Genomic DNA, 27,243 nt, shown 5'->3' with positions numbered 1-27,243 from the left:
CAACAGCAAACCTGAGAATGTAAATCTAAAAAATATAGCTTTGGAAATGAAGGGAGTGGGCTTTTTGAAACTAAAGGGGAAAAATAGGTCACATATTTTCATGTTTACATAGTGTAAACAAATGGAACATCCTATTTTCAGTTTGCATTTGAAAAAGAATGTTTACTTAACATTCAGTCACCCACACTTCACTAACAGAAAAAAAAGTGGTTAACAGACTTCAGGAATTTATTTGGTAGTTATAAAACAAAAATGTCTCTTAAAGTCAAGATCAGATACTAAAGTTAAGTCAAATGGGAATCTGCAAAAACATAATTAAAATATGGAACATTTATGAAGAGTGAGCAAAATGTTGGAAGCATCCATGAATTCTGCTAGGAAAGACAAGAAAGGAAAGTCATGAAGTTCTAAGGAATCTTATTTTTAATAAATAAATAAATATTTACTTTTTCATCTTTTTCCTGGGTATTGATAACTGTTGATTAGGTTCCAGGCAATGAGGCTATAACAATTAATAAGCGGAACTTCAACTGACTCATTAGCTAATCCTTCATTATTATCCATTTTGTAATAGATGACACATTTAACACATTTAATAATATACTCAGGGGGCACATTTAAATGAAGAGTTTGGTGAAGCAATTTGAAAAAACATGAAAATACTTTTACTAGTGATAAATTTGTCTAAATTCCAATTTATTAAATATAAGATAGGATCTAACTCTATCTGCAGTATGTGTTTATATTGTAGATCTTTTCCTCATCTACTCCCACTTTAGAATTTGTTTTAACCTCTAAAAGGAAAAACATTTATACTTATCTCATTGGAGCTTTTTAAATGATTATTAGCCAACACATTCTCCACTAAGAATCACTTAAGGAACAATGAGAATTTTAAAAGGTTTCTGTTGTAGACAAATAGATTGAGTACTGAAGACTCATGCCGCTGGGCCAGGATACTCTACTAGGTTAGATCCTTGCATATGAACGAGATTCCTCTCTCAAGGATATCATGATTTGGTGGGGAGACAGATTTACCAAGTCAGAGTTGAACTGGGTAGGAATTAACCAATAGACTTCTATAGGTGGACATGCAAAGCAGATGGAACTCACATTATAGAGGCATAGAGGAGCAGATGATCATGGTGTGTTTGGACAGTCCCAAGCTATTCACTGTTGCTGGAGCATTAAAAGCAAAGAAGAGGGTTGGAGAAGAGGCTGAAGTGGTCATTACAGGACAAACAAAAAGGTTTTGTGAGCCTTTAAAAGGAGGTTGGGTTATAATCTATAAAACCTGCTGAAAGTGTGATCTCAGAATCAAAATAATCAAATAATGTGTTAGGAATGCAGGACCTCAGGCCCCAACCCAGTTCTCCTAAATCTTCTATATTATAATAAGACCCCTGATTGATATTAAAATTGGAAGAACTACAGGTAGAAGATAAGCAATCGTGAAGCATGTCATGCCAGAGAGAAACATGCTCAGACTTGCAGGTGTTGGACTGAAGAAGAGATAAGATTAAAAACACAGACTACTGAGAAGAGTGCTGTGGTAGTCTAGGGGGCAGGTAGCCAAACCTGGAGGTAGAGACACCAAGTAGGGAAAGACATTCACAAGACAGCAGTGTCAGAATTTGGCAATCAGGAAGAGACATAATAAATATCTCTGAACACAGAGAGGAAAGAGTCAATTGGAGATAAATAATGAAAACATGTGTGGGATGGGGAGAGGAGAGAGTAACAACTAATGAAACGCAATCCCTACAGGGACTCCAGAGGTTGGAATTCAGAGTATAGGTGGAGGAGAGTCTTCTTAGCCAGTAGGAAAGACATACTAATGAATGAGACCAACAGGGGCAAGGAGATAGGAACACACAATTTTGAAAATGCAGTCATTTTAGAGTATTCACATCTAAGAGACTTAATTTTTTTCTGAGTAATAGGAGACAATGACATTCACATAGAAGAGACAGTGAGTAGTAGAAATGGGAGCCCCAGAAGAGAGAAAAAGCTGACCAGAAATGAAATATGGGTTTGGAGGCCAGCATTAAATCACTCAACTCAGATTCTTTGAGTATAGAAAATGTATTATAATAGTATCTGCATTACCAAGTCCATGTATTTAATAAATAAGTAGATTCAAGTGTGTGAATTATCCATCATGTGTGATACTAATGTATAATCAAAGAGGTCATTGTTCAGATGCCTGGGAACTAGAATGTACTCCAAAGATGCCGAAAACAAACTAAAAGACCTTTTCACAATGGTGGTGTAGGGGAAGTAAATGTTGCCATCCATTGCTAAACATCTATGCCTACTATTATAGAGGAGGTAGGGAATGACAGCAGGAATAATAGCATACATTTCAGCTAATTAATCCACAGGTTTGCAGAATGAAACTCTCAAAATTCACCTAGATGCTTTCTTTAGCTCCTATGTGGATGCTTATAGTGCGAGTCTTTGTAACTTACCAAGTAGCCAGCTCCATGCTCAAGACACCATATTTAATTGTTTGAAAAATCTATATTATCAGGGTAAATTATGGCTGAATTTCATTTCCCTAAAACTAGATGTGCCAAATTTATTTTCATTCAACTCAACAAACATTGTGCAAGTTTAAGGTATTGCTCTTAGACTTGCATGTCAATCAATAGGTCAGGATTCTTGACCTTAATATCTTTACAGCCCAGTAAAGGATGTAAGACAAGTACCCAAGTGACCACAGAGAGATGAAAATGCATGCCATTTCAGAAATAATAATATGCTGTTTTTGTTTTAAAATGAGGTGCCAGGACTCCTATCTCAATAAATTATGACATGTGTCTCCTGCATCCCGTCCCCAATTGTGTTTATATTGGAATGTCCACATGTTTTTCCAGCCAAATGAATCAGTCAAGATGAAAATGTTAATTTATTTGACTGGACATACTCTGCTAGCTCATATTGTCAAAAAAACTCCCTTTCAGTAATGATACTACCAAGCTTTGTACAGCAATTTATAGTCTACAAATCACATTTCCTATGTTAGTCCAGATAATAATCACAACTCTGTAAAATAAGTAGTAATGTTCTTCCCCCATTTACACATGAAGGACCTAAATCCAAGTTTAAGTAATTTACCCAAATCACAGAGCAGAAGGGTTAAGCTAAGACATTAATGTCTCATTATTCCATATCTCAACTACAAGAGCAGGACCTCTGTGGATTTAGTGGGATTATAGCTACTTAGAGGTGACAGGGAGGATGTGTAAAAGAAGTCTTTAAGGATTGATGCAATTTTAGTACAAGGAGATGGAAGGGAGGACCTTCCAAGTAGAGGGCATGGCAAAGTTCAAAGTATAGATACAGGAAGTGCAGAACATTCTATGTAACAGCCATGGTTCTATATATGGGTTTGAGATCATCTGTCCAGAAGTGATGGCTGACTCTCTGAGACCTAACAAGAATCCTAGGGCAAGAAACAAAAAAGGGAAGATAAGATGCCCACAGACAGAACCCTGGGATCACCAATGGGTTACTGGGTGGGAAGCACAGAATGAGACACCAAATGAGAAAACAAAGAAATGACCAGGGGGTTAAAATCCAATTATTATAGAAACCAAAGGAAGAGACTTCCAAAGAGAACACATTATTATAAGGGATGAAGACTAAGGAAAAGTGGGTGGAAGAGCAGTGTTGGTAAGCTTGGAGAGAGCAGAAATTTCAGAAGTCAGGATGTAAGGAGCAAGTGAGTGGGAAGGAAATGAACATGGGAAGAGGGTGAGGAGAACTGGACCTAGGCAAGTAAGTTTCCTGTCTCAGAGCCATCCTTCAAGTACTTGAAGACAGCTCTCAAATCTTCTCTTTCCCTTTGTCAGGCAAAATGCTCTTAATTAATTCAGCTGATTGTCATATGTTTTCCAGATAGTCACCATTATGTATTCTTTCTTTAGGAATTGTTGGTTTGTCAGTTGTCCTCTTAAATTTGGCATCTAGAAATTAACTCTGTACCCCATGTTTATGGTCTGTTGAGCATGCAGAAGAAAGCTATCATATGTTTTGTTTCCTGTACTGTATTTTTAATTGCAGCCCACATTTAAATTAGTCACATTTCACTGCGGGTTTATTGTGCTTGCAGTCAGTTTTGATTCCACATGATTCCACATGATTCTGGCACTTGCCAATATGTAGGGAGATGACCCAAACAGGGAAAAGGACAGTGGAGCCATGAGGTGGGGATGGTGCAGGACTAACACCCAGAAATCTATATTTTAGTCTGGGCTTTGACACTTATTAAATATATGTTCTTGGGAAAGTCAGTCTGCTTCTCTATGGGCTCCAGAGTGGGAAAGATGGGATGATTTCTGAGCTTCTTTCTAGATCTAAAAATTCTGAAATTAATAAGTAAAAAAAGGCCTTCATTAATTTACTACTCAGATATTTATAGAACTCAATCCTGTGCCAGGCATGGCTAGGATTTCAGGATATAGTGGACAGTAAGACAGAGGTGGTCCTGATCCATGGGGTTAAATGGTGATATTTTCAGGCTGAAAAGTACTTGGTTAAATATAGGGAAGAGTAAGGGAAAAACAAAGACACAGATAGTACTGTCAAAGTATTACCTGCCAAAGGGTTTGTAGAAGGGCAGTGGCCTTTGAGGACTTTTAAAATATGGAATGAAAAATAAAGTCTCTGCATTTGTAATTATACCAAGAAGTAATCAATTTGTCACTTTATAACTATAAAATTATATGTGGAATTACACAGTGAACAAGAGAATAGAAGAGTATAGCACTAAAGCTTTTATGGGAACTAGAGTTATTTCTATTGAGGAAGAAGATGTTAATAAATACACCATTGGTGATAAGGCAACATCATTATCTGATTTTTATGTTATCTACCCTACACATAAAGTTAGTGAAGCATACAAGAAAATTCTATCAGCAGGTAATCTTGAAATTTATAGCCTGAGACACAAAATTAAAGGGGCCAACTAAAAGATCTTTATTTTTCCCAAAAGAGTGTCATTTGGAGATTAACATCTATGATGATCTTGAAATTCCATTTTTCAACAGGATGGCCTACCTAAAAAGAGCCCTCACCCTTTGTATGCTTCTGGAAGCAAATATAGGCTGTGAAGATGAATTTCTCCCTTTCCCTCCCCTTCAACCTATGCTACCATGCTATTTCAGTTACCCATTGCTATTATAATAAACTAACCTAAAACTTAATGGTTAAAAACAACTATGTTATTATTATTTCCCAGAATTTTGTGGATTGACTGAGCTCAACTGGATGATTTTCCTACTCCATGTGACATCAGCTGGGATTGCACTTGTCTGGGGAGCTTAATTGGACTAGAATGTCCAAGACAGTTTAGTCACAAATCTAATACCTTAGCAGTTGCAGCTAGCAGACTAGGCTCAGTTGGGACACTGGGACAACTAAGTCTCTCTATATAACGTCTTAGGACTTTTCCTGCTTTGTGTGGATTCCCTATTTGGTTGCTTCATGTAGCTTCTTTAGCTGGGTGCTAAACACTATTGCTGGTCTATGCCTGATATTTCACTATTTAAGGGGTCAGAGCTCCTACCTGGTGAAAGGGAAAAGCAGGTTTTCATGCTCTGTTAGAGGGGGGTTTAGCACATACCTTTTTCTTTACCTTAAGAATCTCCCACTAGCTGTAATCTGGATAATAACCACTATGCTGATGTAGAATTGCTCTTTTTTTCTTTGATATCCAAGGTTCCGGGACTAGACCAAGCTGACATGGGTTGTCTTCCAAGAGGGTCCCTTTTCCCCTCCTGCAAATAGATCCATCATCTATCAGACATGCCTAGTTCTCACAATTTAGGGTCACATTGGGATTTCCACTACTCATACAAACACTAACACACATATACATTCATTCACTGATATACATGTACACATGTGTGCCTATAAAGTGCTTTTATAAGATTATGCTTCTTTAACAGGAATAAGTTATTATTCATATAAAAGAATGACAAAGTAATAATACACAAATATATTCAGCATTCAACATTTCTTTCCCCAAGAAACACGTGAGCCAAATTTGAGAAATAACTGGGAGTTGAGAAACAAAAAAAGTCTTGAGGAACCAGCTGCTCTCTGTATGAAATACATTGAGAATGACAGAAATGGGTGAGGAGGAAAGAGTGGACATTTAAGAATGCTAGCTATGCATTAAGTATAAACCTCCCCACTTCTTGGGCATTTTCTTGAAATACTGAGTAAATATTTGAAATTCTTTATGTTACATATGAAATTTAAATACTGATTACATTTCTCCCGTTTTTATGTTTACATTTTACAGAGATGAGGCCATGGGGTATGTGTGTTGGGGGCACAGGCATGGTGAGTTCACATACATCCGAGTTCCACTGCTGATCCTATTAAAGCACTAGCTAAGCTATAGAATTATACTTTGGATATTTTTAAAAGAGTCAATAAATTTGCATGGGTTGAAACTATTCTATATTTTTTCTTTAAAATATTGGCCTGTGTTGGTAAGCTCTAGCCAGAGAGAAGAGGAACTTCTAGAGTTTGTGAAATAATAAAAGTTAATTTGCTAACTTGCCCATGAAATTATATAATTTATTACCTTGACTCTTTTCCATGTGATTAAAACCACTGGGCCAACTGAAGAGAGTGAGTGTGTGATGTACATCTACATTGCAGTGTTAGGATGAAGAGGCATATTAGAATAGGGGTGAATTTGGATCTAGGTATGGACGGCCTTGGCGAGAATCAAGGGAGCATATTCAGAGCTGTCTCTCAGGCACCATTTCTAATCACTGTTCCCCAGTACTGTAAAGGATTAACTGAGATGTCAATGCAGAGAGAGGAGAGAAAAGCCCTAATGATGTTCCTATTTCTTTGGCATCGTGGAGACTGGGTGGCCCATTGGTCAGTTAAGCTCCCTGTAGCAGGAGATCTCAGTGGTACATCTTTATGGAGCCAATGTATATTAAGCAAGGGTGATGAAAAAGGCTCCTGCCCTAATTAATTTTCATTCTAATTCAGAATATGAGAGGTATCCTGACTTCCAATTCTTCTTATTTAAGCAACTCACTTTAGAAAAGCTTAGATAATAATACTGACCTATGCAAACACTTGCCAACTCTACAATCAAAAAAGGTTGATTTCTACCACTGCATGGGTACCTGAACATCTTTATGTCCTTCTTCCATTTTTTCTTCATCTTAAAATTTCCTAACTGCATAACACCCTCCCTTAATTTTTGACATTAATGAGTGTTTCGTGTAGGATTTAAAGTGTGTGCACATGCAAGCAATTTAAAGGCCATTTCTGTTTCTCCTTGTCATTAGAACATGTGACAATAATGAGCTCATCCATCTAGGAGCAGAGCACAAAGAATTCCATGTTTTGTGTTTCACATGTTCTTTCTTTGTCTAAGTGTATATCTGAATCACAACCATTAGCGGCTTTCTGAAGCCGAGTGTCTTTAGAACTCTGTTCCCCTCTTGATAGGAACGGTGTAAAATGTGTCTTAAAATATTTGAGGAAGACAAAGAAGAAGAGAATTGGCTATATAGTTTGGGAAAGTTGCCACTTTGCTTGAGTTAGTTGGCTGTTTTGTCATCTAGGGAGATGTCTTAAAACCCACATGTTTTCTCTACCCTATGCCTAAGAAGGCATATTTTGTCCTCCGTCATTGGGAAATACCAGAGCTTGGTGAAGATGGTCTCTGAAGTTCCACCTCACGCTGTCACTTCATTGCCTGTGTTTATGACACATTATGGAAATGCTACAGCTTATCTATAGACCAAGCCCACATTATACACAATATTTACACTCACAGAATTCCTTTTGCTATTTTATACACTGTTCTATGAGTGTAAACTTCTGTGCATGTTTTTTGATTTTCTTTCATTTTCATTATTTTTTAAAGAATTGTTTTTGTTCAGGTAGCTGTCAATCTACTTTAAAGGTAAAGAGATATTTTTTAAGCATGACTCCTCCTGTGCCCTCTTAAAGGTTTTTTTGCTAGAGTAATGGAGTTTCTTTTCATTGACATTCTGGGACAGATCTTTAAATTCAGCTACATCTGGTCACCTTGCCTCAAACCATGTTATAGCTGTTTCTCAAAATCAGACCTGAACTAAGCAGGAACATCTGTACCAAGAGTTATGAGGCCCGGCTGAACATTTCAGACCAGCATGTTCCATCTCAGTTCTTTCTGCTCCAACCTTTTAGCAATTATCTTTATAATCCTTAGAAATGGTAATTAAGGTTGGTTGAAGAACAAAAAGAATACTGAAATGTTTTCAAGCTCCAAACACCAGGTATATAAATGTCAGTAGCTTAAATATGGTTATAAGAATGTTTTTATTAACAACCCTCACCGATCTTCTGGGGGATCATATTTAGACTTTCCTGCAGGGAGAATAACGCTGCTAATCAGCTGCATAGTTGTTGCATCATTGCATAGTTGGCAGCTGTTAGCTGGGGACACATGAAGCTATTTTAAGAATCTTGTTATTTTCCCAATCAAGCCTACTGAAGCAGCAGGTATGGATAGGTATATTGGCATTACAGACTCTCTGTCTAAAAAGATTTAGTCACTCACCAATACAACCAAAAATACTTTCAAAGATAAGCAGATAGTCTAAGTGGGTCCTTTCAACATTGAAAGCAGTTTATTCAGAGAATCTGCCTCCTAGCTCTCTATGAATTTGTGAAGGTGTGCAGACTGATTTGCTGATTCTCACACATGATAACCTGATTGAGCCTATTCTGACCAGTGATTGAGTGTAGAGACATTTATAAATATTTTGGTATTTATTTTTATAAACCTCTGAAATACTTTTTTCTGCAATATAATGAAGACATTTCTTTGATAAGATTATATGCTCATAATTTTTGCCTTTCAATTTACAACTGAAATACTGTTCACTTGTTTCCCATCTAACTACATTAGAATATTCCAGCTAGAAATGAAGAGTTAATGGAAAGGAGGACACTGAGAGTAGACTGGGTTTTTGTTTTCTCATAGTGCTTGGGTTCATTAGGATAGCCCTACCAGGATTATTTTCCTTCCAAAAATCAGGGACCCTTTTTTATTGCCAAGTGTAATTTACTAATATTAAGCAAAATTAATTGTTGGACCAAACATCAGGACATCTAATAAAGTTTTAAATATCTATGTATTATTATTTATTTATTTATTTCGAATCTATTATTTATTATTTTTATTTAGAATCTATTTTTAAAGAAATTTAGATAATTTTTAAAATATTTCTTTTGGGACTATTCTCATTTTTGGCTTAGTATATCAATATTTTAAGGGCTATTGATGCCATATTGATACTTTGGCTCAATTTCCTTCAAACGAGAAGTTACTTATACTTTCACATTGGAAACATATTTTCTCTCCTTCCTTTAGTCTCTGAGTCACTTTGATTTTTAGGGTCTGAAGGTAATGGTATTGAATGGCAGGGCTACATTTGAGCTCTTCGATCCCATATGAGTTCTCATCATTTCCTCTTACTATGTAGTAGCAATTCTCAAAACTGAAGCTAGAGATTTTTTTGGCTCCAAGAAAACTTTCTGTTCAGCTATTTATTCAATAAACATTTGATTGTCCCCATGAACTCATAACTCTGACATCAATCACTTCGCATCCACTGGTTCTTATGTGTAGGTATATATTCAGGTAACACAGTGGCCAATTATTTAAATTGTTTATTTTTTTTAATCTCATGAACATTTACAGTTTTACAATCTTAATTCTTAGTAAACTATGAATCAAAATATAGGCATAAATATACCTTTCAAAGTCCTTTGGCAGGAAAAAAATTAACGATGTGGTTTTCAGCACTCTACTTTGTTAAGTAATATGGAAACCTAAGTCCTACTCCTGGGACCTAAGCTTGGCTACAGCTCAGTTTTCACAGAAAAACTAAATGAAGAACAAAGAACAATGAACTGATAATTTGAGGGCATGTTTGTTTAAGCTTCTATTATTACTGCAGCCTTTTCACCCAGCCGGGCAGTAAATGGCCGCCTCACCCAGAGTTATAAGAGCATTACAGCTGCTGGAAAGCGCCAGCCATAATCCACTCCCATCATCAGCATTACCATTTCTCTAAAGATTATGACTCTTCTTTAATGATAGTAGAGATTCCAAAATATGAACTAGTTGCTTTGAATTTTAACTTTCCAAATTCTAGTCACGCGTCATAGAACAAGCTCATAAGAAGTAGGAAATTCTGACTGGGCATTTTTCTCTTTTCTTTCACCAAACAAGTTCATTGCAAGTAGATGAATCTGAATCCTAAACAGTGTTCTCTGAAGTCACTCAAAGTCAAATCAATGAGGGAATAGTTGGTGCCCAGTCATGATGGAGCAAGCATAAAGTAGAAGAGGAGACTGTATTGTAGACATAGTTTGAGGTTGTGACTGTCCCCCAAAGCCAAATGCAAAAGCTTTTCTTATCTTCCAGTGGCTTTTGTTTTGCTTTAGTTTTAAACTACCTTTCCTTGCTAATGGGGTAGAGAATAGAGAGTTACTTGAAAGATCCCCTTGTTTCCTGTATTTACCTACATGCTTCTCCAAAATTTCTGTATGGCTGATGGCTCGGTCCTGTTAGAGAGAGCATGTACCACAACAATAAATTGCTTCCATGCCTTCTGGAGTTCATGAGATTCTATTCTGAGATTGGGTATTTCTACATTCCTGGGTTCTCTAAGGAGTACTTTGATGTGCCAATGATCAAAAAGAGGAGTCACTGGTTGAAGCAGGAAAACGGACTTTAATTGGAGAAGCTATCTTTATCACAGGGTACATATTCTAGCACATGTCAGTTTTCATGATTCCTGGAGAGCAGGAGGCCTTCAGAGTATAGAAATCATACAGGAACAGATAGGTGTCTCAGTAATGATTACCTGTTTCTTGCTCTATTCCTATGGGAGAATATTTGGGTTTGAATTCAGTGGAGACCTTGAGTTTTTAAGAGACACTGTCTGTAGTCACTAACATAGCCACTGGCCATGTACAAAATCCCACCACTTCTCATAGTTCTGTTTTTCTATCTGGAAAACTAACACCACCGAACCATAAGACACAATTATGGGAATCCGGTTTTGATTCATTTTTATGCTATACTAACTACCATATAACTGCAAAGGAAGTTTTGACATATTGAATGTAATCAGGTTTTTCAAACCAAAAGTCAGAAAACCTGGTCTGACCATGGGAAATAGAATTTTGAAAATCTAAGTTATACTGGAAATTTTCAAGTTTTAGTCAAAATTTAGTTAATTCAGAGGCTGGGATTAGATAGCCCCATGAGCCATGGTCTGTGTCTTCAAGTAACTAATTGCCTGGAATAAATTTGATATAATGCTGTCATAAATGTGTTTTCATAGGAAAACAATAAAAAAGGACTAAGAATGATGAAAATCAGAGTAAGTCTGGGTTCTTCTTCTTAATATTTTCTGACCGCATGAATAGGCCATTAGAGATGGATCCATGCTGTGTGTTCAGTATCAGAGCTCCCCAGAGTTCTCATATCTTCTCAATCTTCTTTCTTTCCCTTGGCAAATGTAATCATGCCAAGTGTCATGTGATGTTAACACTTACCCATCATCTTGATAGTAGTCTTTTTCTTGTGCCTGAAACTCACCTTTCTCTGCCGAAAGCACTTTGGACTCTACTTCTCTGGAACCAAATTCCTCACCTAACCCACATACTTGGCTTTCCTCCTATATTTCCTGTTTTGTGGAATGTACTGCTATTCACTCTGGTCTTCTACTCAGATCCAGGTAGGAAATATAGACATAAACTGAGACTTGGCCCTGCATTCAGTTGGCCACCAAATCTTATGATCCTTTCCTTCCCTGTCAGCCCCTTGGGTTTTCATAAGTTTTCATCTGAATAATTGCAGTGATCTGAAAACCAGTCACATCATCTCCAGTCTCACCTCCTCGGAACCACCAGAGTACCCTTCCAAAGTCACAAATCCAAGAAGGACTCTGGCTTAAGTCTTTCATTGACCATGGTTCATAATCTGGTCCCTGCTCACTATACAAATTCAGTTCCCATCACTTGTTCTCATGAACTCCGCACTCTTGCCACTATAGACTAACTGAAACACACCAAACGAAACAAGATGTCTCAAGCCTCCATGCCTTTACCCAGGCTGTTAACTTCTCCCTAGAACAGCAATCTTCCCTTCCTCACTCCTGCTCCTCTTGTACAGCTGGTAAAGCCCACTCTTGCTTTAACCGCACTTTAAAGCCTTTCATAATCCTTCCTGGGAGAGGTAATCACCCTTGCTCTATATTCCTGTAGCATTCTGTGCTCATGTAGATTGTTTTGTTGTATTAATTAGAGCAGTTTAACCATAATAACAAATAGTCTCTAAAATAGATAATGGTTCAAACACAGTAGACTTATTTCTTCATCACTTAACAGTATTAGGTAAGTGAATAGATCATGAGGTGGCCTTCCTGTATGCAATTATTCAGGGAGCCAAGCTAGTGGAGCCTCTTCCACCTTTCACAACTGATTCCTGGATTCCCCTAACACTATCTCCATCCAAACAGACCTGGGGGCAAAAGAGCATGGGAGAGGGGATGTGGGAGATTGCTGTGGGCCAGGCCTGCTAGTAGCACCCCTTACTTCCACCAGCTAATACTCAGTCTTGAACACCTTAACTGGAAAGGAGGCTTGGAAATGCACTTACTCTAGGTGTATACCAAAGATTATGAGAAAACTATGGCTTTTGGTGAGCATCTAGAAATATGTCCTATACTGAAGCTCCTGACAATTGATAGAACTTCAGTAATTATCTATCCATTGTACTGAATAAATGAATGAGTAAATGTCCTACTGTGGACTTAAACAATAATTAAAAAAAACAAATGTTTTATATATTTACGTATCTTGACATCTCTTCTTCATTATAAGTGTTTCTAAAACATACAAAATTATAGATATAGATATTCAAAACTAATTTAATAGTGAACAAAGTAATTTGGGTATTTTAAATTGCCTAATTAGTAATAGTGTTCATGGATATAAATTAAATGAGAAACAGATATGCACAAGATATCCAGAGGGGTAAAATGGTCATAATTACATTCATCTAACTTTCACATTCTTATCTGTTCTCAGGATTAAATTGAATTTAGTTTAATTAAAACCTTCTGCCTTGATATTACATAAAGGTATTTGATAAATGAAGCATTTGGTGAAAATTGTGGACCTTATAAAATGTCAACATTCTTGGGAAAAACAAACAGGCAGAAATTTTTTTAAACAAACATACAGTATGATTGAGAATTAAAGTATAAACCAAACAGACAAAGTGCTAATTATCCTTCATTGCAGTGAGGGTTAGTGAGCATTCAATCCTTATATTTGACATCTTACTGTCTCTTCTGAAAGAGATTTGAATCATTTTTGTGTATTTCTCTAATCAGTTCAACAAAACAAGTTTTCCACAGGCACAAAAGTTTTCACCAAGAAAATGCACCTAAGTTTATTAGCCTTCTTTTCAGACTTTAGCTTTTAAGAACTCTGGCATTGGATAACTAAAGGTGACCAACCACCACTGTGATTTTTGGAGAAATGATTCATAAAATGTGAGATTCAATAGCAATAACCATACGTTAGTCCTTTTGAAAACAATAAACTCACTTGTTGGCAGACTTCATTTCCTCTCCTCTCACATGTCCCACGTGAGCCCTCTATCTGCAAGCCAGTGATGTGGTGAGTCAGTCAAGTCTTGCTCATTCTTTGAATCTCTCAGACTTCCTCTTTTACCCTTACCCCATTGAAATTTCTGCTTTTAAGGGCACACATGATTACACTGGGCTCATCTGGATAACCCAGGATAACCTATCTTGAAGTCAACAATTAAGTAAATGTTTTTATGTCTGCGGAGTCCCTTTTGCCACAGTAGGCAATATATTCACCGATATGATAATAGGGAGTAAAGGGGCCCAAGATTCTGTCTACTACAGTGATACCAACTATATTGTATATCAACAAAGGCCATTTACTTATGAATTAAAGAAAATTATGATCCTTTACAAAAGATTTAGAGTTTAAAACAATTTCAATTATTATGAATTAATGGTATAAATTAATGTGAAGAACACTCAGACAGTCATTACTTATGTTACCAATACCATAAAAAAGCATAAAATTAAAAATGTATAAAACTTAAAAATTAAAACAATATAAAGATAATGTGAAGGTAATATAATACCTATTAGTAATATCCATTACAGATATAAATATGGTCAAAGAATTTCATATGTGTTAAAAGCTTAGATTTTTACTTGTTCCTTGAGCAAAATGTGCTTTTGTTAATGTTGGCTATTATTTATTGAATACTTACTCTGTGCAAGTCACACACTAAGTGCTTTACATATGTTATCTCTGTTTTTCTCAGTAGCCCAATAATGCTGGTATCATTTCTATTTTATGATGAGTACATCGAGTCTCAGAAAGGTAACAGGAAGCCTGGGTGAATGAACTACTTAGTCCCTGAATTTATGGGAGTTACTAATAGTTTCTCCTTCACCAGAGGAGGTTTGAGTAGTTCAGTAACAAAACAGTATAATGAAAGGGTTTTAGAGTCAGACCTGTATTTGAGTGCTGATTTCAACACTTACTAACTTGGCAAATTCCTGAAACCCTTTGTGCCTCCAGTTCCTAATTTGTAAAGTGTGGCTAACAATAGACACTTTCTGGGGCTGGTACAAGATAACATGTGTAAAGAACCTGTATGTGATAAGCTCTAGATAAAAGTTCTCCAGTACCTCCCTCCAGAGTAGCTGAAGTGCATGTGGTTCTAACACACTTGAATAACCCAGGAAGTCAGTTTTAGACTCAGGCTGGCTCCCCCATCCCAGATATCTTATCCTTGATGTTTAGTAGGACATCAGGATCTACCAGATTCTCAGATCTATGGGACTAGGGATAGATCCCTGTGGACCCAAGACCCCTGTGTGATACATCCCTATGGATAGATAGCCCAGTGGAATGAGTCTAGGACTCTGACCACACTAGACCTGGCCACAAAGACAACTTATAATCACCAAATCTTGACATGTGCTCCAGTCAATTAAGAGGCACCAACTTAGCAGGGGACTTTTCTGGCATTCATCCAAAGTATAGCCACAAGTCAGAATATTTTAGTGGCTCTCACATTAATATGTATTTGCACACATTGTTTTTGATTGCTCTAATCAGACTTGAAATGAATCCAAGGAGTTTCTCCAAGTCTGAGACATTAATTCCTCAGTGCCCCCTCCCTCCAGTCTCTGTCTAAAGGCTTAACTCAGCTATTTTATCTCTCTAGGCACTTGGAGACCAAAATGAAGAGCTTGTTTTCCTGAGGGAATTTCCACTGGTTCGAAGAGAGAACTCGTATGAAGATTTCCTGTCTGAGCTCTTGAATAGTCACAAAACTGAAGACCCGGTACAGTGTCTCTTCTTTTTATTCTTAAAAACACAAAAGTTGAATTGCTAATTCTGACTTATGGTGGTGGTTGGTTTGAGCAATTCTGAAGGGGTTTGGATGGTATTTCCTCATATCTGTGATGAGGGGGAAGCAAAGTGATAAGGCAGTAGGCAGACTGTACACGCACCTTTCTGACTTTTCCTGTGTCTGGCAAGCTTCAAACATCCTCCTGAAGCATTAAAGTTTGTTTGGGGCTGTATGTGGAGGATTCACATTGAAATAACTGATGTTTTGCCTGTGAGTCTAAACATGAAATGGTAATGATTTAAATAAGTGAAGAAAAAACGAGATTTGTATGTAAACCCAAAATTGTTTTATGGGCCAATGGAAATTCGACCATCTTCCAATCCTAGCTTCTTTGTGGATATTTTCACTTCAAAGTGTTTGTCATATTAAGTTTATGAAAGTTCATTTCTCTGGCAGTGGTTTTGAGGGGAAAACTAGAAAAATGAGCTCACAAATAAAAACAAGCAGTATCATTGACTAGAGAGTCAGGATGCAGTTCCTTGTTACTTGCAAATCAAACTGTGGTTTGTAATTGGTACTTTATTGTATCAGTGGTAATGTCTGAAAGTTCTACATGTGGCTCTTCATGGTGATGACCTCGTGCTCAGAAGTACTCACACTGTAATTAGAGGACGTGTATTCACAAGAGAGTGGATTACTTGTCCAACCATGAAATGGTAGGACCACAGAAAAGACTGCCTTAGAATAACTTCAAAGCAAACACATATGTGTCTGTATTTATACCTCCTCTACTCTGCTTCTTTACAGTCCTCCCTCAAGGGGTTTTTGCGTATTTGTCTCATAAACTTCTCTTACAGACACTGAGTGAATTAGCTTTCTCAGCCATGCACAGGCCACCTCTTACTGTTTTTGTGATTACTCTCTGTGTTTTTGTCCATACTCTCTGTGATGGACATTCACATCCTTCTCTGAGCCTGTACCCAGGATGAGCAGGAACAGTGGTGAAGGTTCCCAAAAGCACTATAATTATTTTTCATATGGTATATGTATGTGTGTGTGTGTATTTTCCTCAGTAAACTCTGAAAATGCAGAGCCTACCTTTTAAACTTTTGTTGTTTGTTCAAGGCTTTTTTTGTGATTTACTATGGTACACACACATTGTCATCTAAGTTTTATGCCTCCTTTCTGTGAACAGTATTTTGTAGTTATATTTTAATGTTATATATAATGTTATATATATTTTGATGTTATATAAAATCTGAAATATGTTCATTCATTTTGGATTTGGTTTATTTAAAGTCCTGGAAAGTGCTGCTATGCAGACACTAGAGTCAAACTTCATAAGCAAGTCTAATTATTACATAATTTACACCATGAAGGAAATTGAATAATATGAACTAATTATGAACATAATGGAATTATTATAGTGGTGCCACTAAAAACAATTTTTATCATTTGTCAAGCATTGAAGGGTGTCACAATGTTGTTATCACATGGTATTACATTGATTTACATCATAGTAAAAATTGCATGCTGCTGAATTTCCTGAAACCTTCTGAGGTCATAAGGAATTGAGTGGGTAGAAGTATTAAACCTGAAAGAGGATTTACCTACCAACACAGTCAGAACTGGGGTGATAGGCGATAATGTGAGGGGGAGGGTGGGGGAGATCAAAGCATCCTGAATACCAGAAGCTAATTCAGCCTCCTAATATGTTTGTGAAATTCTAATAATTTCTGTGGTAGGTGTGTCTCTCTATCTGACACCTCATTTGGGCAAGAGGATAGAAAACATTTAAAGTGTAACTTTATTTTTTAAATAGACTTTGAAAGATGAATCACCATCATCTCTGTATTTGTCTAAGGGAAAGGATTTAAATATGTGTTGCTACTTGCATTAATAGCCAGAAAAGTGGAAATTCCTTTTGTGCCCCTTATTTATGAGTTTCTGCTGTATTGGGAGGAGGCTCTTGAGCAGAATGGGAGAATCATCAAGAAACCTTCCTGGTATAGGTCACACACACCACTTGGCAAGCACAGGTGGGGGAGAGAGGAAAAATAGTTGAGCAACATAATCTGTTTGCACAATTCTATCTGCTTTAAAGTAAGTCCTCTCTAGTATCCTAAACATTCATGCACTTCTTTTGCCTTTCCTACCAGATTAGTAGCTCTGCTCCGTGAGCTGGGAACCCATGTTGATTCTCGCCTTCCTAGCAGCTAGTCCTGCCCTCGAATATAATAGACGCTCAGCTGTGTTAGCTGTTCGTTGGTGAAGGAAGCCCACCATGACTACTCTCTGTTGCTCTGATGTTGGAATTTTGGATTGAAAATATATAAGAACTCCTTCATATACTATGCAAGAAACGGAACTTGTAAATATGAAAACCCTTCTAAATGTAAAATATTATTTTTAAAATGGTATGAATGACTTGTGAGGACAGAATATTGGGGATTATATCCAGGATGTCCTTTCATGCCAGGTTTATAGTAAAGCATGTAAATTTGGGGCTGTTTGCCTACTGAAAATTTATAGTTGTGGAAGTAACAAATTTGCCACCAATACATAGTACATTTTGGACAGAAGTAGCATCAGCTATAGGAAACATTTTGTCACATTTCTGGGTAAAATTATTAGCCTCCTTTTAGGTCTTTAATTTTTCTTCTTTATACTGTTTCAAACAATTTTTGAAAAACAGAACAGCCTAACTTATTTGTGAAACTCTCCTAAAAGTTTAATTTTGGGGGGGTTGGGGTCATTTTTGACCTTTAAGTGACACTTCTTCAACTCTTTCTTAATTAGGGCCTTTTGGCACAAAATTAACTTTTACATTGGGTTAGAGAAACTTTCTAGTTAGCTTCCTCTCAGAGGGCTAATTCCATTCATTCTCCACACTGTGAATAGCAATCTAAGTGAGCCATTTGTCTAGAATCCACAGCAGGCAACCCAACTTCTAATCATTGCCTAACACTCTGCTTGTATATGATTTGCATTGTTCACAGAAATAGGATGTTTGTCAAAGGCTGTTATTCATTTTTGGAATAGTCAAGAAACAGATCACGTTGTTTTTGGTTGTCAGCCAGATACAAAATCAGGGTAATAATTAACATAAAATTCATTACAGAATGGGGTTTTCTTCAGTATGTAATTAGCACAAACTTCATTTGTCAGTAGCTTTGTGGTTCACAAAACGGTTATTTAAGCCACTATGGTACTTTGGTAGAAAAGTTATTTAAATATTTATTCCAATTGAAGGTAGAGTGGTTCTGTCACTGACTGGTAAAATAGAGGTGCCCTTTGTGGCAGTGAGGTGAGCTTTCAAGCTTGGATCCTCAGAAATGCCTGTCTTTAAAGGTTGTGTATGTATGAAAAGACAGAGTTTGTCCTCGAGGTCAAGCCAGCAATTCTCTGGAGTTCAACTAAAACAAAGCATGCAATTTATTAAGAAAGATTTTGCTTTCACTTGATTTTTTTCTCCCTTAGTTTTGTGGGAGCGGGGAACAGTGGGGGCAAGTATTATTTCTATGAACTGAAAAATTAGTTCAATCAACACACATACACTTTTGTAAAATGGAATATAACTATTTCCATATGTTTTCAAGGTATTCACTAACCTCCCCTGGCAACCCTGCCAAGGGAAAGAAAACATTAGAATATAACTGATAACACCTGAAGATAATAACTTAATTAGTTTAATTATATTTCTGTGTTGGCTACTATCTTGGAGTATGTAGTGGACATAAACACAAAGGAGTAGCAGTGTGTCAAGAACATTTATGTTACTGAAGAATGACTTCCCTTGTTGCTCTCTCATTAGCAACTTCTCAACTGAATTCACTCGGCACACTGTTGACAGAATTACCTTCTCCCAAACAAAAGTTTGATCTATTTATTTTTCATGTTTGTAGAATAAAGAGAAGGAATTTACTTTTAATTGCAAAAGCACACATGCTCCAAGCCGTTGAGAGCTTCATCAGCCTTTAGTGATTAGTGGCCACAACATTTTTTATTAACTGATTTTATGAAAAAAAAATGTGTTGCAGGTAATGTAGGAGCCAGATATTTTGAAAGTGGAGTACATTACAATTTAGTCTTTGATTTTTGTGGCACGTGTATAGGTATAACTTGAATTGGCTCCCAAAATTCCTTCTTGGGAAAATACATTGAGACAAGAAGACTAGATTTGGTTTCCAGAACATTCACTACTTTAGTTGTATAATATATCACAAATAAAAAAATCAGTGCACCCTACCAGGTATATATAATATGTCTGTCACTCTGTGAGGATTTTAAATGTCTTTACTTGCTTGTGTTTGTAAGACTTGTCTAATGTATTATAACTCTACCAGGCACAAACTATTTTTTAAAATACTTTGGCATATAAATATTTTACATAACTTTAGATTTTCTGATTATCTTTTGGTATTTTAAAGTAAAACTCTACATTATTCCTACATGCCTGTGGAAAGGACAGAGCAAGCTCCAAGCAGGCCTACTGTGCTCCAAGCACTTTCTAAAGGATTTATATGGATTTCTCAGAACAGCCCAAAATAGGCCATGATAGCTCCATTTCTAATAATAATCAATTGTACTAATAATCAGTTGGAAATATAATTTTTGAAAGATCTCACTCATGATTATAACACAACTATAAGAATGTAGGTCTGAAAGAGGTACAAAATCTGAATGTGGTATCAATTAATAACTCAAATCAACAAATATCTCAGGGCAAAATGATAAATCTTGACTAAAGGAATAAAAATGACATGAGTGAAGAGACAGACAATGTTCATGAATGGGAAATCATAATTTCATAAAGATGCCAACCTCCCCACAAATTAGTCCATGTATCCATATAAGCAGAATAATTTTGAGAGAAAAGAGATGGAGATGTGCTCTACCAGTAAAGATTTATCACAAAACTATAAGAATTAAACAATGTGATTTTAGAATATAGACAAATAGACCAACATAGATGAATAAAGAACCTCTAAAAAAACACATATAAAAGAGAACTTGACATATGGCAAAGGTAATATTACAAACAGTTGGGAAAGGATATATTAGTAAATGGTTACTATAAAGAAAAATAAATTCTAGATGAATTGAAAACTTTTATGTGAATGGATGGCTTTAAAACTTATAGAAGAAAATGTAGAAGACTTTGTTTACACCAGAGTTGGGAAGGTTTTCTTAAGGCATAAAGAGTCCAGCTTGTAAAGGAACATATTAATTCTTTAAATTATGTGAAATTTTTAATGTTATTAAACATTTAGTGTTTAAAAATTCCATGGACAAAGTAAAAATATAAGATACAGCTGGGAAACATTATTTACAATCTATAACTGAGGAAATATTCTATACTATTTAAAGAGCTCCTAGAAATTATGTTTAAAAAGACAAACAGCCCAGTGGGGGAAAAATGGGTCATCAGACATTCATGGCTAAGACTAATTAAAGACTAATTAACCTTACTAGTCATCAGGGATTTATGAATTAAAATAATAAGGATATGGCATCAAATGACCATCTGGCAAAAAATTAGAACTGACAAAGGCAAGAATCAGTGAGGGAGAAAGATAATGAGAGACACTTCTGTGTTGCTGTTTAGTATAAATGGGTATAACCACTTTAAAGAACAACTTACCAATGTCTATAAAGCTGAATACAATGTATATATTCTAAATCCCACCAATCTTGCTTCAGGAATATACCCTAGAGAAACACTTACCCATATGTATATATTCAATGAAGGATTAAATGTTGTAGCCTCAAATTGAGAGAAAATCTTAACTAGCCATTAGAAGGTAAATGAATGAACTTATGGTTTATTCATACAATAAAATATTACAGAAGCAATTAAGTAACTATATCTACATGCATTAGTATAGATATATCTCAAAAGTATAATTTCAAGGTAAGGATGATACCATTTTATAATATAGCAAATTTGTATCAATTTTAATATTATATATTTGTTTGTAGATAGATTACAGAAAATGACTAAATAAACATAGAAATGGGTAGGAAAAATATGTTCCAACTTTTTAATATTGGTTACGCAATGGACAGGCAGAAAAGTAGGGAAATTGGATTGGGGAGATGTACATAGTACACCCTAAACATATCTATAGTATTTCTAAGTATATGGTTAAATGTTAATAGTTTAAATAGCTAGTCACTACAGAAAAGTTTAGTATTTACTGAATTTTTTATGATTGCAATATTCTTAAATACATGCATAGTAAAACTTTCTGGTTAATGTCTGGCAAATAATCAGCACAAAATAAATGCTATTTTTATTAGTAGTGGTTGGACTGGCATAGAGTGACAACACTCAGTGCCAAAGATTTAATACATACTCTCCACATTTTTGCCTCACAGAATCGTTAAGGAGTAGTCAAATGTCTGACAACAGAGCACATGATCACAGGGCCTCCTATCAGTTCATGAACTGCAACTCTAGTAAATAATGTCAGGATGATGAATCTCAGTATTTAAGGAGAGGGACTACTTTTTTACACTTGACCTTTTGAATTTACTAAGAAAACCACTATCCTTTAAGAGGAATTTTTTTTCTTTATCAAGTTCTAATTTCCTTACAGCTTATGCAGTTCCTATCTGTTGTTTATGAGACATTCACTATTTACTAGGATTCTGTCATTTCCTCCAAATAGCAAATAGATATCAAGATTAATTATCTAAAAGACACTGGAAGTAATAAAATGTGAAGCATTAAAACTCCAAGCGCTCATGCAAGCAGATTTTTAAGGTCAAACAATCTCTTAAAATATATAATTGTTAAAAACTTAACATCAGTTAGAAATATATGAATAAACACATTGAATTTTAGGACCCTTTTTGAGCAAATTTTAAGGTTTCACATTGTGAGGTCCTGCTCAAAGAGAACTTTGTTGGTGATGGTGAAATTTCAGTACTAAACAAATTCTTCCTAGGTAGGAACTTCAACTTTGTCTCTTTAAGTTACCATTTAAATTACTGAGATAGTCTCCACTTATAGTTATCCTAAGGTAAACTAGCACACTTCAAAATAAATGTCGAATATCTTCAGTGAAAGTTATAAATGTGAGGAGCTGACTATTTGCTGCTTAACTTTCAAACTTTCCTAATAAGCATAAACTAACTATAGAGATTGTGATTTAAGATTCATGTACTTTTCTCTATACATGTTATACTTTGATAGAAAGTCCAAAAAATTACCCTCAGAAACTCATTTGGGGCTCCAGATAATAACTTATTGCTTCCTTGTACTAAATGTCCTTAATATAAAGAACTAATTCATCTTATGGAAAGACAAATAACTTTCAAAGGAGTCCCTTAGTTGTTTACAAGGCAGAGCTGAAATGATCAGCTTTTGTGAGGAGTGTAAACACTTACATTTAATAGGCCATTTGCAGGTCAGCTGTGCATGGAGGCGCTGTCCGTCAGTAGTTGAAGGTGGCTGGAGAGAAGTGGTTGCTGACAACTCCAGCTACTAGTCAAGGCCATTTGGCATCTGACTTTGGGTGCCTGAATTTAAGAAAATGTAAGAAGGTATTATGGGTTTTAGGCATTGGCAAAATGTCTCTTTGAGGCAGCACATCCTTTTAGAGTTTATTTTTTTAATCTTTAATATGTACATATTTTTAAATCTAATATGGGTATTCTAATATGGATATATATATTTTTAGAGTAGGTGCTATTTCAGAGTAGGTAGAAATTTAGGCCTCTAAACAGATTATATTTGGGTTGGCTAATTGAAGCAAAACATTAAAAGGACATTCTTTACTAGCATAATATTATTGAATAGATATAATCTCTAAATGTTGATTTCAAAATTCTGTATGCATGTAAACTTTGTTAATAGGAACTTGTAAGTAAGAAGAAGAATATGATATTTTGGTTCAATTTAAAAAGGGATAGCATTATCACCAATGGAAAGTTTTGAAAGTAGCACATGTTAGTTTTCCTTTCTGTTATTTTATTAAGCTTGATTTTAACTTGACTTCAACAAAGGAAGAGATGAGTATTTAAAAAGAAAGAATAAATATCTGGATTAGTTAAATACACATATGTAACTTTTGCTAAGAGAAAATATCTCTATCTACAACTGTTTTACCAAAACTAGAAATGGGGAATTGGTTGGGTGTGAAAGGGTCATCTGCAGAGCCTAAAACCTGAGGAAGGTGGTGCCATCAGCTGGGGGCTGTGTCTCCACCTGGCTGTGAGATTTAAGGCAAGTCATACAATTGTCCGATTCTTGTTTTCCTAACCTTTAAAATGAACACATTCTGGATGGTCTTACAGTCCTAGAATACTGTCTCAAATTAGGTATTTAACAGAAACTCAAATTCCTTAAAGTTACTATTTGATTAGCCTTTTTGATTTCTATGCAAGTTATATTTTTGTTAAAACCAATTATATATGTTTCTGAAGTCAGGTCTTCCTACCAAAGTAGACTCACCTTTTCAATTCTCCACAAACATCAATTGGCTGCCCATTCATTCCATATGGACCTGTACCAACATAATGTTCCTAAAGCTCCACTTTGTCCTTCCTATAATGAGTATGCATGTCAAATCCAATTAGGTGTCTCTGGAAAATCACATTTCTGAAACAGTTTACTGTCAGAACCCCTTAATCTGGCCCCCTTTTAACTCTAACCTTGTTTCTGACATCCACTTAGACCTTCTTCATTCCCACTTGCTGAGACCACACTTTGTTCTCATGTGCAATTACTGAGTCACAGGGCCTCTTCTGCCTGGCATATGTCTTCCTTTTCTCTTCTCTAAACCTCCCTTTATTAAGCCACCTCCAGTCCTACCAGCTCCACGAAGCTGCCCTCAGGCTGGTCCTGCGGGTGAGCTTGGTCTCTCTGAACTCCTTAGCAGCCACTGGCTTTGCTCAGGGAACCAGCCAGTGTCCTGACTTCTGCTGCCCAGAAGACCCTCCACAGATGCAGACAGTCCAGCACTAGGCTTGTAATCTTCAGGGATGATCAGCCAAGAGTGGAATATTAGAGAATGTCCAGGAAAAGAAGTAGGAAATTGTGAGATATCAGAGAGTGGAATATGGTGGAGGAACAAAAAAGGGAAGACAAGGCAAGTAAGAGTGTGGATGGAGCTGCAGTGGGGTACAGGCAGTCCAAAAATTCAGACTAGGAATTCATTCTGGGATCCTGTTCTAAGAATGTTGTGCAATTGTTGTGGTATCTCTTATACTTTTCATCTTTGTTTATCTTTTTATGCATATATACCATCTTCCCTGGACATTTTCAAGCAAAACCCATTTTATTATACTTTGTTTTCCCAGTGTACAGCATAGACTCTTAAGAAGAGCAATAATAATAATAATAATACCAACAATTGTAACAAGAATAGCAACTTTCATTTATTGTCTACTTCTTCTGTGCCAGGTGCTATGAAGGTATTTTGCATGCGTACCTCATAAATCCTAGAAAGAGGATGCTATCCCCTGCTAACAAATAAAGAGATAGAAAAAATAAGTTATTTTCCCAAGATCAAACAACTAATTTTTACTTAAATTTTTTACTTTACTTAAAATGTTTTTAAGTTTTTACTTAAAATCTTAATTTTTTACTTAAATTTAAAACATTTAAAGAATACTGATTTGTCTCAGCAACAACTTACTAAGCGCCTACTATATATTCAAACTACTAGTCTAGCTAGTAACTGAGGATATGAAGATGAGTGATATCTTTGCTCTCTAGGAGTTTAGAATATGAACATTTTAATTCTCACTGTTGAAATATTTTTGTTTTTATGTAAGCTTACCAGGGTATGGCAGAGTATTCAGACTACAAATATCCTTTTTAGGATAGCTCATTCTTTTAATAGAAAATTCTTCAGAAGTAGTCTTTCTTCCTCCCTCCCTCCCTCCCTCCCTCCCTCCCTCCCTCTCTCCCTCCCTCTCTCTCTCTCTCTCTCTCTCTCTCTCTCTCTTTCTCTCCTTCCTTCCTTCCTTCCTTCCTTCCTTCCTTCCTTCCTTCCTTCCTTCCTTCCTTCCTTCCTTCCTTCCTTCCTTCTTTTCAGAAGGTTGAAATTGATTACATATGAAGCAGGTTCAAAGGAGCTGCTGAACTCACTTCAGGTGAACCTTATTTTAGTTTGCAGTTAGATTCCTATATGAGTTACTGCTTTGCGCACTCCATTGATCTTCCATAGATTTAAGTGTCGATGTATATGTTCACCTGGCTGCTTGTCACCAGTTTGAAATTACAAGTTAGTAGATTGGTTTGAAAGTATGACCAGCTGCCCCATAGAGAAGTGTCCCAAGTTTCCATGGGGATGATTGGTTTTCATGAGTGAGCGTGTAGAGAATATATGTAAGAAACTAAGTTATATAAATTGCTGAAAACTATGGTATTCTGTGATGAACTCCAATTTGGTTAAAGAGAGGAAAAAAATGATCTTGGCTTTTCAAGTACGCTACCTTCTTGGTAACTCAAAATGTAAGGCACTGATGGGAATATGACTAAAAGGTTATGCCATTTAGTATTAAGTCCATTGTGTGAGACTGAAACCTCGCCAAATGATGACATAAACACAGATTTTTTGTTTCTCTCCTATGTAGAAGATATTTTCCAGAGATAGAAATTTCAGGACCATTTTGATGAAAAGTTCTAGGGACCCAGGCTCATTCTAATTTTCTCCTAATTCATTCTAGTCTCTGACTCCCATTCTCAAGGGCAACTTGTGATCCAGGGTGGCCACCAGAACTCCAGCCATGGCAGCCCATGTTCTCAGCAGTGGGGTGGAGGGAGGGACAAATAGTAAGGGAGTAAGGAAGAAAAAAGCAAATATCAACTGGCTTGTGGAGCTTTCCTGGCAGTGATCACTCAGTATATCTTTTAATAGTTCATCAGCAAGACCTTAGTTACATATCCATACCTGGGTTCAGGGGTACCTGGACCATGCAGTTTTTATCCTGGGTGACCACATACTTAGTTTAAGGGAGAAAGGGGAATAAATTTTGGAGTGAGCAGCTAATAGTCTCATCCACATTAATAACAGTAATTGAACTAAATCCCCAAAGTTTGTATGCTGAATACAAAATTCATTTCCCAGTGGTTTGAAGATTTTGGGGGAGGGTGATGGAGATGTTCTAGAATTAAATAGTGGTGATAGTTTACAATATACTGTGAACCATTGAGGTGCATACTATAAAAGGGTGAATTTTATGGTATATGAATTACATTTCAATTTAAAGAAAAGAACTCTGTAGTCTAAGAAGTTTCAATCTAACAGAAGAGGACAGGATGCAAAATCTTTCCTTTATTCCCATGAATGTAAGGAGGGTAGCTCAAAAGAAAGAGTGAAGGTTATCGTGATATATTTCAGTGATTGTTTCATATGAAGAGAAGTACCCCACCCATGCTCTCTGCCAATGTTGGAGTGTAAGGGGAATGAATACGTGATAACTGGTCGAGCTGTGGAGCAGCTGGCGGTGGCAGTGAGGGCATGAGTACAAGAGCAGCAAACATTTACCATCTACTAAATTGTTTGCCTAGATGATAATTATAATAGCAAGCACTTCAGATAATATCAGGATTATTTTATGAGAAAACTGAGGCACAGATTGGTTAATTAACTTGTGAAGGCCATGCCCTTTGTAAGCAGTGGAGCCTGGTTCTGAATCTAACAGTCTGGCTATGCAGTCCATGCTCCTACCTGCTCACTACACTTACAGACCTTCTCTTACTATCAAAAGTGACCTCTCTGATTGGGAAGAAATAGTCATCTTTTATGGATTTTGTGATT

General features: G+C 36.3%; 1 protein-coding gene across 1 annotated transcript in view; it reads left to right on the top strand.

Annotated features, from left to right (window-relative positions):
* The window catches only part of ADAMTSL1 (ADAMTS like 1), a 924,426-nt gene that overhangs the window by 219,491 nt on the left and 677,692 nt on the right, over positions 1-27,243 (top strand). The window contains exon 2 of the mRNA XM_045840784.1: positions 15,338-15,457. Within this exon, the coding sequence (XP_045696740.1) occupies positions 15,338-15,457 (120 nt within the window). The remainder of the gene's footprint in view (positions 1-15,337; positions 15,458-27,243) is intronic.

Source organism: Phyllostomus hastatus, unplaced genomic scaffold, assembly GCF_019186645.2.
Source record: "Phyllostomus hastatus isolate PE091 unplaced genomic scaffold, TTU_PhHast_1.1 phas_contig_34, whole genome shotgun sequence".
NCBI lineage: Eukaryota > Metazoa > Chordata > Mammalia > Chiroptera > Phyllostomidae > Phyllostomus > Phyllostomus hastatus.
Note: the sequence above shows the minus strand (reverse complement) of the source record. Positions and strands in the feature narration are given on the sequence as shown.